General features: G+C 43.2%; 1 protein-coding gene across 2 annotated transcripts; it reads right to left on the reverse strand.

Moving 5' to 3' along the window:
- Nucleotides 1-1,248: 1,248 nt before the first annotated feature.
- LOC123128177 (metacaspase-1) lies at nucleotides 1,249-4,648 on the reverse strand. 2 transcript variants are annotated; one of them, XM_044548121.1, is made up of 5 exons: nucleotides 4,196-4,648; nucleotides 2,697-3,027; nucleotides 1,980-2,100; nucleotides 1,603-1,821; nucleotides 1,249-1,463 (listed from the first exon to the last, which is right to left on the reverse strand). In XM_044548121.1, the coding sequence occupies exons 1-5, from the start codon at nucleotides 4,533-4,535 to the stop codon at nucleotides 1,404-1,406; spliced, it is 1,071 nt and encodes a 356-aa protein (XP_044404056.1). In that variant the 5' UTR covers nucleotides 4,536-4,648; the 3' UTR covers nucleotides 1,249-1,403. The 2 variants fall into 2 exon arrangements, with proteins under 2 accessions (XP_044404056.1, XP_044404049.1); XM_044548114.1 differs by having other exon boundaries at nucleotides 1,558-1,821.
- Between the last annotated feature and the right edge of the window lie 6,151 nt (nucleotides 4,649-10,799).

Raw genomic sequence — 10,799 nt, forward strand, 5'->3', positions numbered from 1 at the left:
GCGGCACGGGCGGCAGCGCAGGCCAGCCCGGCGCACGGCGAGTTCGAGCGCGGCGAGTAGGGAGCTAGGGGCGGGGCAGAGCATGTCCGTTTGGGGTAAAATCGCGCCTGCTGCGCGTTGGGCACAGATGGTTTCCTTCGTCTGTCCGTCCCCAGACGTCCGCCAAATCGCACCCCAAACGGACAGAAACGAACATCCGTTTGGGGTCGTGCGGTGGAGTTGGCCTTAAGGGCATGTACAATGGTTGATAAGGTAGTCTTATCTTAAGTATTGCATGTAATTTAGATATGACAAAAAAAAAGAGTCTACAATGGATCATCTCTTAGCCTTATCTTCAATAACTAGTCATTTCTAAAAATATGGTGAGACATATTGTGCTAAGAGATCATCTCTTGTCTTATCTTAAATAAGAGAAGACAAGCCTTTTCTTATGAGTTCTCTCTCCTCCACTTCATCATTTATCCTACGTGGCACTCCTAAGATAACACCATTGTACATGCCCTAAGATCGCCCAAAGTGTAACAACTGGCTTGATCAGGCTTGCCTGGACATTTTGGCTGGGTGTGGGGATCCAACCGGGTGGCCGTTGACCAGGCGATGACTCTGCTGTCAGCCCAACATTTAGGAAGGATTTAAGGGTCCGGTTGTACTCCCTCCGTTTTTAAATATAAGTAAATATAAGTCTTTCTAAAGATTCCAATATGAATTACATATGAAGCAAAATGAGTAAATCTACCCTTTAAACTATGTTCATATACATCTGTATGTAGTCCATATTAAAATATGGAGCAAAATGAGTAAATCTACACTCTGAACTATGTTCATATACATCTATATGTAGTCCATATTGAAATCTTTAGAAAAGATTTATATTTAGGAACGGAGGGAGTAGCTGACATGAAATCAGCGAAACCTTGTGTTAAAACAGATAGGGAGCATCGGTATTTCAAATTCCTTTAGGGAACGTACTCCCAGCAGTGGGTATTACATAGTCAGGCTGACGATCGGCCAAATTAGATAGGTTTCAGAACTATTGATCTGGCCGACGTGTACAAAATCAAATAAATATTAACAACTTCACAGATTCAGCAACAAAGAAAAATGCAACAATTCCAAGTTCAAAGAAAAAGAAAATAAACGGATAAAAATCAACTGTAAATTAACCTGAAATCTTTCCAGCCCCTGCACCATATCTTATTATGTAGTCTTGAGTGACAGAAGAAATGGCGAATCCCTCACAGGGAACAATTCAAAGCAGGCAAACACTTCAATTCGAATATGAGCATCAAATAATACAAAGTTAGCTCTATATATGAAGGAGCCATTTCAACTAGCTGTACATGATAGTTAAACCCGGACTCATGATAGAATCACAGAACACAATGGAGAATACCACAAATGTATCATAGTGAAAATGGTTTCGCATACACATCAAATGTGTCACATGCAGTTAGCTGTGGTTCCTGCAGGAATAGACAGAAATAGTCAATATTGTTGCCAAACTGAAAAGATGATTCCACGTAACTGAAAAATATGCTCCCAAGTAACTCCACCTACCAATAAGGATATTCTGAGATGCATATGCCAACCCCAAGAAGTTACCTGTCTCAATCCACCAGTACTAGCGCTTCCCCCTGTGAGAAGCATTGAAATGAGTGATGTAACTGCACCACCTCCAGCCATTGAGGCACCACTTCCCGTGTTCCGTATTGTCGAACGCATGGAGTTCAGGATACTCCCATATGTGGTGGCCTGGCCTTGTTCAATAGCTTGGATGAAGCAAAATGTCATTGCGCCAGTCGAAGTGATCTTTGACAAGGCCTGATAGGGAAAATTCCAAGTGAATCACATGTTAAAGCAGAGTAAAATAAACCTTAGTAAGAAAATAGTAAAATAAACTGCATGAAAGCATGGTTTGTCAAAGAAATTCTTATAATAATCACAAAAATAGTAGAGAGAATAAGTAGGTCAGAGCTTACTGAAGTATCCGCTGATGTCTGATTATCATCACAGCCGCTAAATGAAATAGCTTCCCCGCCACTAGTTCCTTTCCAGACACCAGATCGCGGTCTGTGATCTTCCCATACGTATTGCCCAGTTCTGTACCAAAATGGGTAAGAAACTTTAGCTGAAGATACACTACATCAGATATATAGAAAGAATTCGATGCTCTGTAGATCTATACTAGTCACTGCATTGACGGAGCCCAAACAGAACCTACAAGAAGAAGCATACAACTAGTACTATAATTTCGTCTCCAAAAAGCACATCATTATCCAAGGCTAGATAAAATTTCAACTGATAAGCCATGGACAATTTTTATGAGCATTCATCTTGAAAATGCTGCAATCCTGAATGATATGAAAAAATGTCATGGGACTACAAAAATATGACACTGAACAACAACTAAAAATCACATAACAACTTGATTTGATACTTAAGGGATGTAACATATAAGAACAGATCAACTACTGAAAAAGTTGGCGAAGAAGATTTTAGCTCGCTTATGTTGTCTTTAAATGACATTCCAGTAGAAAAATTAATCAAGTGCCAAAATATATCATCATGAACTTAATGTAATTATAACAAGACGAGTTCATGTTTCTTGCAAGGATAGTAAGGTAGAAAGTATTTCAAGATAATAAGATTCAATTTTAGGTTAAAAAATAAGTAATTTATCATGACAAGATAAGAACCTGCTCATTCTGCAGAGAAACGGCAAATCAAGTGCAGTCCCACTGTGGCAAGCATCTATGAGTGCATGAAGTTTAGCTCCATGGGGAAGTGGTCTAACAAGCGCAGCATTTATCTCGTCATCCACAATCATTCCCTGTGTCTCAAAATCCAACGGGCAGAGGGTTTCATCCATCCCATCAACTTCATCTCCACTGTAGCTTCTTTGTTGTGCCCCATGGCCAGAATAATGGAACACCAATGAGTCTCCAGGTTGACAACCTTGTAAAAGCCAATACATGGCCATCCTTATGTTATGCTTTGTTGGGATTTTGTAAGGGTCGGTTTGTTCTTCTGCAAAACAATAAAGTAACATATGCATATGATTATTGCGGGTTGGACGCGCTAAAATTGCAATAGATATCATCAGAAAACTAACAACATGTACCAGAGAGTTTACAACCAATCAAAAACTTGCAGTTACTAGATTACCTAATCTAAATCCAATGTAACAACATATCATAGTAAGAGAATATTCTTTATAATTAGAGTTGAAGTCTCTGCACCTAGTATGGTTGTGGCATTCCTATATTGTGAAAGATGCATTATGTGGACAATCTAGATCCACAGTAGCAGCTTGCTTAACGACAAGCAAAACTAGCATCATACAGCCTTTGCATTCTGATCAACAGCTCAGTAGTAGGAATATAATGGTTATCAAGGTTCAATGGTAGAAAGAAAACATTATCATCAAGTATCCCAGTAAATGTACAGAGCACAAAAGAATAGATGCTTGACACAAAGACCATCTAGATCTTGCATATTCAGTTTGGACAGGATAGTTCCTGCCTGTGGAATTGCATTTCCTTTTCTCTGACTAATTACGGTATTTGGAATAATAGACAGTATAAATAGCTAAAAGTAATAGACAAATGAGCATTTGCATTTCTTTAGATTAGATTCCTGTAACGATAAGTAACTAACAAGGTGTAAAAACAAAGCTCATGATTGACGGCTAATGGATCAAACCAGTCCATAAACCTTTACCTCAATTCGCATAACTCAACAGAACAATGCGACAGATCATTGTAAATAGCAAACCAAGTAACCAACCTTGTTAAGTGGTTTAAAAAAATCCCAGTTTACAGCTGAACTCATACTATTTATTTATAATTGTACGAAACAATCATTCATCTTAACCCAATTACAGGCCCGTACCATAATTGTTCTGATATACTCTTTCGATACCAATGACGCAAATTACCATTTCTCATCATCCCCCATCTCCTCTACACATTCATCACAGGTCGCATGGGGTAGTAAATAGCTAACAGGCAGATAATGAATCCAAAGCGCAAAGCTTTCCCCCAATCCCCCTACTCTATCCTATCCTAACCCTAATAGTAGATAGAAAACAAACGCGTCACATGCCGAAGCACAGACACGGGGAACTGTGGGTAGGCAATTTAACGTCCAACCATGGTGATAACAGCGAAGGAAACACCTTAGACGAGGATTTTACCGGTGAGCATGATGATGGAGTCGTCGGGGAACCTGAAGCGGGTGGTGAGGAGGTGGCGCATGCACTTGGCGTCGTTGATGCAGCCCTTGAGCTCGTGGCGGGAGAAGCGGTACGAGATCCCGCAGATCACGGCGCGCTTCCGCCCGTGCGCGGCCGGGGGAGGCGGGCCCCACGCCGGCGCCGTGGCCTGCGCGCCCCGGGCGGGATCGACGACGGGGCCAGGCGCGGGTGGCGCGGCGACGTTGGTGACGGCGCCGCAGATGGAGCAGCGGATGCAGGGCGCGCCGTGAGGCAACTGCAGCGGCGTGCGGCAGCCGGAGCAGTTGACGAGCATCATCATCTCGCCGGCGGCAGGCGGAGGCGGCAGACGCGGGTGCGATTTGGTGGGCGGATTCGGCTCGGGTCTCCTTTGCGCGTTGGGTGGAGTCGCCGCCGTTGAAGGTGGTTGTTGTCGGCTTCCATTCCTTTTTACAAGGGGAGGGATATATTCCGATTTCCGCCGGCCCTGCACGGTGCCTCCAAGTCTCGACTCCTGCCGTTGATCAACCGACCGACGGCTCGGATTGAATAATGTGGTGCTGTGTTGAAGTAGATGCGCGTAAGCTTTATTCCGTTGAGACACGGCAGAATCGCCCGTGACAGCACTGATTACATCATCAGTGTAGCCGGTGAACCATCCTCACTGATGTTCCTCGCCTCTTTTCGGCTTAGTAGAATATACGGTAAGTAGAGAAAAAAAAACGCTAAGTTGTTGGGCAGCCCAGTCATTTTTCTTTCACTAGCGGTAGGGGCGTGCCCATGGCACATTGCTTGAGGTGTTTCTGTGCATTGCCAGGTAGGTGACCGAACTTTTCATTTGGTCTTCGGCGCTGTGGGTAGGACATTTAGATGAAAATATTGATGAACTCACTTCACAAATAGAACTTTGAATGCACTGCTTGCAATAGTAAGATACAGCAACATAACTGCGTTATTGTAATGCACATTCATAAAATAAAATCAGACTTACTCCCTCCGTTTCAAAATAGATGACCCAAAGTAGGGTCATCTATTTTGGAACGGAGGGAGTACAAGCGAAGATAGGGGCATCATAGATATTAACGGGCTTATAGAAACATAGGAGGAGCAGTCTTACAGCGTAGATCAATGATCATATAGATGATAGGTGGTTTAGAAGTAATGAATAACACTGTCAAGTAGAGGCATGGTCCCCACATCATAAGGCATACTTAGCAGGTCCAACATAGATGGATTATACATACATGCATAAGTTGTTATTGACATCACGTCTATAGGCGATGTGCGGTGGGACAAGCGCTTTTGCCTTGCATCTGAAGGGGAAGGTGCAGATATCACCCTCGTGGATGTTTGCATGGTGGTGAAACTCTGACCGGTTGGTTGTGATGGTGGCCCTCGTGTCTGCTCCTAGAATGAGACAAAGAAACCATGGACATCATCATCTGCAATCTTGATTGGAAGCTGAAAGTACAAGTGCTTCCTTGGTGATTTTGGTAATTAATGACAACATATCTGTTGTTGGACTAATATTTTTATCGAGTATATTTCGGATGAGTTCAACAATGGAGTGACAAGGACAAGAGGATGTGGAACCCCTTCAAAATGCTAAGGACAAAGATTGGGAAAGGCTCAAGAGTCTTCATTTTCATTTTAGTGATCCAAGATCACATTGAGTCCATAGAATATCCAATACTATTAAAAGGGGATGAGGTGTTGCTTAATGGTCTACTTGCTCAAAGTGCTTAGTGATATTGCTCCAAAACCCTCAACCACTTTCTCATTTTCACATATGTCCAAAACCCAAAGTCAAACTCGTCCCCACAGATTTGATCTATCTGGCGCTACCGAGTTCACTTCACATAGCCACTGCCAGAAACTCTAATCAATTCAGTCACGCCGATTTGGATCTCGGTCTCACCGAGATGGCCTTGCAAACTCTCTTTGCAATTATTTCGGTCCCACTAAAATGTGCAATCAGTCACACCGAGTTTTCTTGACCAACTCTCTGCTTGATTAATTGCTGAAATCGGTCTCACCGAGTTCATGCGATCGGTCTCACCGAGATGAGGTTTTGCCCTAGCCCTAGCACATCGGTCACACCGAGTTGATCTCGTCGGTCCCACTGAGATTCCTAGCGTTCACATTTTGAACTAAATCGGTCTCACCGAGTTTCTCTATTTGGTCTGACCGAGTTTGGTAAAAAGTGTGTAACGGTTAGATTTTGTGTGGAAGCTATTGATACATCTCCAATGTATCTATAATTTTGATTGTTCCATGATGTTATATTATCATTCTTGGATGTTTTACAATCATTTTATAGTCATTTTATATCATTTTTTGGTACTAACATATTGACATAGTGCCCAGTGCTAGTTGTTGTTTTCTGCTTGTTTTTTACATCATAGGAAATCAATACCAAATGGAGTCCAAACGCAGTGAAACTTTTTTGGAATTTGTTTTTGGACCAGAAGACATCTAATGGGCCAAAGAAGTACTAGAGGGACGTCTCGTGGTGAGCACAAGACACCAGGGCGCGCCTGGAGGCCCAGGCACGCCCTGGTGGGTGGTGCCCACCACGGTGGCCTCCCGCATCGCCTGTTTGCTCTATAAATACCCCAATATTCCAAAAACCCTAGGGGAGTCGACGAATATCAATTCTAGCCGCCGCAAGTTCCAGAAACACCAGATCCAATCTAGACACCAATACGGAGGGGTTCATCATGTCCACTGGTGCCTCTCCGATGATGCGTGAGTAGTTCTTTGTAGACCTACGAGTCTGTAGTTTGTAGCTAGATGGATTCCTCTCTCTCTCTCTCTCTCTCTCTCTCTCTTGATTCTCAATACAATGGTCTCTTGGAGATCCATATGATGTAAGTCTTTTGCGGTGTGTTTGTTGGGATCCGATGAACTTTGAGTTTATGATCAGATCAATGTTTTTATCCATGAAAGTTATTTGAGTCTTCTTTGATCTCTTATATGCATGATTGCTTATAGCCTCCTATTTCTTCTCTGATATTTAGGTTTTGTTTTGCCAACTTGATCTATTTATCTTGCAATGGGAAGATGTGCGTTGTGATGGGTTCGATCTTACAGTGCATGATGCTAGTGACAGAAGGGGAAACGACATGTATGTATTATTACTATTAAGGATAATAAGATGGGGTCTATTTCTACATAAATAGATCTTGTCTACATCATGTCATCGTTCTTATTGCATTACTCCGTTTTTCCATGAACTTAATACACTAGATGCATGTTGGATAGCGGTCGATGTGTGGAGTAATAGTAGTAGATGCAGGCAGGAGTCGATCTACTAATCTTGGACGTGACGCCTATATAATGATCATTGCCTGGATATCGTCATGATTATTTGAAGTTCTATCAATTGCCCAACAGTAATTGTTTCCCACCGTTTGTTATTTTTCTCGAGAGAAGCCACTAGTGAAACCTACGGCCACCTAGTCTCTCCTCATCATATCTGCATTTGTGATCTATTTACCTTTGCTTTTATTTTCAGATCTATTAAACAAAAAATACAAAAATACCTTGCTATACTTTATTTTATTCGCGATCTATGTATCCTATCTATCACAACTTTATCACGTCTTCTCGCTAATTTGAGGCACCGTTACCCGAAAGGGATTGACAACCCCTTTAACACGTCGGGTTGCGAGTATTTGTTATTTGTGTGCAAGGGTTGTTTACGTTGTGTTGCTTGGTTCTCCTACTGGTTCGATAACCTTGGTCTCATCACTAAGGGAAATACCTACCGTCGTTGTGCTGCATTATCCCTTCCTCTTTGGGGAAATACCAGTGTAGTTCAAGCAGGCTCGTCTCGTTGCTTAAGGCTACACTCAAGTCGAATGTATGGATTATGGTGAGACATATGCCCCCGTTGCTAGACTTGAGTCCATACACATCTTACTTGCTTATGCCAATCATCATGACATTACTTTATATCAAATGGACATAAAAAGTGCTTTTCTAAATGGTGAAATTGAGGAGGAAGTTTATGTTAAACAACCTCCTGGCTTTGTTAATCCTAAGAAATCTGATCAGGTTTGCAAACTTCACAAAGCTCTTTATGATCTTAAACAGGCTCCTAGAGCATTGTATAAATGCTTGACCAAATTTCTCATTGAAAAAGGCTTGGAAATGGGAAAAATGATTCTACACTTTTTACTAAAAGGGTTGATGGTGAATTGTTTTTATGCCAAATTTATGTGGATGATATCATATTTGGTTCGACTAACCCTCATATAAGTTAAAAGTTTGGAAGCCTAATGTTGGAGAAGTTTGAGATGTCTATGATGTGTGAACTCAAGTTCTTTCTTGGTTTGCAAATCAAGCAAACTAAGGAAGGTACCTTTGTTTCTTAAACAAAGTATACCAAGGACATATTCAAGAAGTTCAACATGCAAGAAAGAAAAGGTATGAAAACACCCATGCCTACTAGTGGACATCTTGACTTGACTAAGGATAGCAAACCGGTTGACCAAAAGGTTTACCGCTCTATGATTGGTTTATTATTATATCTATGTGCCTCCCGTCCCAATATTATGCTAAGTGTGTGCATGTGTGCACGATATCAAGCTGCCCCAAAGAATGTCATCTTAAGGTTGTGAAAAGGATAGTGAGATACTTAATTCATACACCAAACTTTGGCATTTCGTATCCTAAGAGGTCTTCATTTGATCTTGTTGGATACTCCGACTCGGACTATGCCGGAGACAAGGTTGATACAAAATCCACTTCGGGTACTTGTAAATTTCTTGGTAGATCTCTTGTATCTTGGTCCTCCAAGAAACAAAATTTGGTATCCTTATCCACTGCCGAAGCGGAATACATTGCCGCTGGATCATGTTGTGCTCAATTACTTTGGATGACCCAAACTCTTAAAGACTATGGGATGTTGGAAATATGCCCTAGAGGCAATAATAAAATGATTATTATTATATTTCCTTGTTCATGATAATTGTCTATTGTTCGTGCTATAATTGTATTAACCGAAAACCGTAATATATGTGTGAATACATAGACCACAACATGTCCCTAGTAAGCCTCTAGTTGACTAACTCGTTGATCAATACATGGTTATGGTTCCCTGACCATGGACATTGGATGTTGTTGATAACGGGATCGCATCATTAGGAGAATGATGTGATGGACAAGACCCAATCCTAAGCATAGCACAAGATCATGTAGTTCATTTGCTAGAGCTTTTCTAATGTCAAGTATAATTTCTTTAGACCATGAGATTGTGCAATTTCCGGATACCTTAGAAATGCTTTGGGTGTATCAAATGTCACAACGTAACTGGGTGGCTATAAAGGTGCACTACAGGTATCTCTGAAAGTGTCTGTTGGGTTGGCACGAATCGAGACTGGGATTTGTCACTCCGTGTGAGGGAGAGGTATCTCTGGGCCCACTCGGTAATGCATCATCATAATGAGATCAATGTAACTAATGAGTTAGCCACGGGATCATGCGTTACGAAACGAGTAAAGAGACTTGCTGGTAACGAGATTGAACAAGGTATAGGGATACCGACGATTGAATCTCAGGCAAGTAACATACCGATGGACAAAGGGAATTGTATACGGGATTGATTGAATCCCCGACATCGTGGTTCATCCGATGAGATCATCATGGAACATGTGGGAGCCAATATGGATATCCAGATCCCACTATTGGTTATTGGATAGAGAGGTATCTCGGTCATGTGTGCATGGTTCTCGAACCCGTAGGGTCTACACACTTAAGGTCCTGTGACGCTAGAGTTGTAATGGGAATAGTATGTGGTTACCGAAGGTTGTTCGGAGTCCCGGATGAGATCCCGGACCTGACGAGGAACTCCGAAATGGTCCGGAGGTGAATATCGATATATTGGACGAAGGGTATTGGAGTTCGGAATTGTTCCGGGGGTACCAGGTGATGACTAGTGTGTCCGAAAGGAGTTTCGCAGGCCCCGGCAAGCGTTGGGGGGCCTTATGGGCCAAGGGGAGGGGGCACATCAGCCCACTAAGGGGCTGAGCGCCCCTCCCACCCCATCTCACGTAATGTGGAGAGGTGGGGGCACCTCCCCTATGGCAGCCACCCCTCCCGGCTTGGGGGGCAAGTTTCCTAGGGGTGGGGGTGCCCAAACCCATCTAGGGTTTCCCCTATGGCCGCCGCCCCTCCCCTAGGGAAAACCTAGGGCGCCTCCTCCTCCCCCTTCCCCCTGTATATAGTGAGGGAGAGAGAGGGCAGCCGCACCCTTCCCCTGGCGCAGCCCCTCCCTCCTCCAACACCTCCTCCTCCTCCGTAGTGCTTGGCGAAGACCTGCAGGAGAACCACAAGCTCCACCACCATGCCGTCGTGCTGCCGGAGCTCTCCCTCAACTTCTCCTCTCCCCTTGCTGGATCAAGAAGGAGGAGACATCCCCGGGCTGTACGTGTGTTGAACGCGGAGGCGCCGTCCGTTCGGCGCTAGATCGGATCTTCCATGATTTTAATCGCCGCGTGTACGACTCCATCAACCGCGTTCTTGTAACGCTTTCGCTTAGCGATGTTCAAGGGTATGAAGATGCACTCCCTCTTTCTCATTG

The sequence above is a fragment of the Triticum aestivum genome, chromosome 1B, assembly GCF_018294505.1.
Source record: "Triticum aestivum cultivar Chinese Spring chromosome 1B, IWGSC CS RefSeq v2.1, whole genome shotgun sequence".
Lineage (NCBI taxonomy): Eukaryota > Viridiplantae > Streptophyta > Magnoliopsida > Poales > Poaceae > Triticum > Triticum aestivum.

Bases quoted from the DNA above. Each gene is read 5' to 3' on its own strand.
- LOC123128177 (XM_044548114.1), bottom strand. From the start codon at position 4,535: ATGATGATGCTCGTCAACTGCTCCGGCTGCCGCACGCCGCTGCAGTTG. The intron at 3,028-4,195 runs GTAAAATCCTCG...ATTGTTTTGCAG, and splicing joins CTCCATCATCATGCTCACCG to AAGAACAAACCGACCCTTAC. The intron at 2,101-2,696 runs GTTCTTATCTTG...ATTTTGGTACAG, and splicing joins TTTCTCTGCAGAATGAGCAG to AACTGGGCAATACGTATGGG.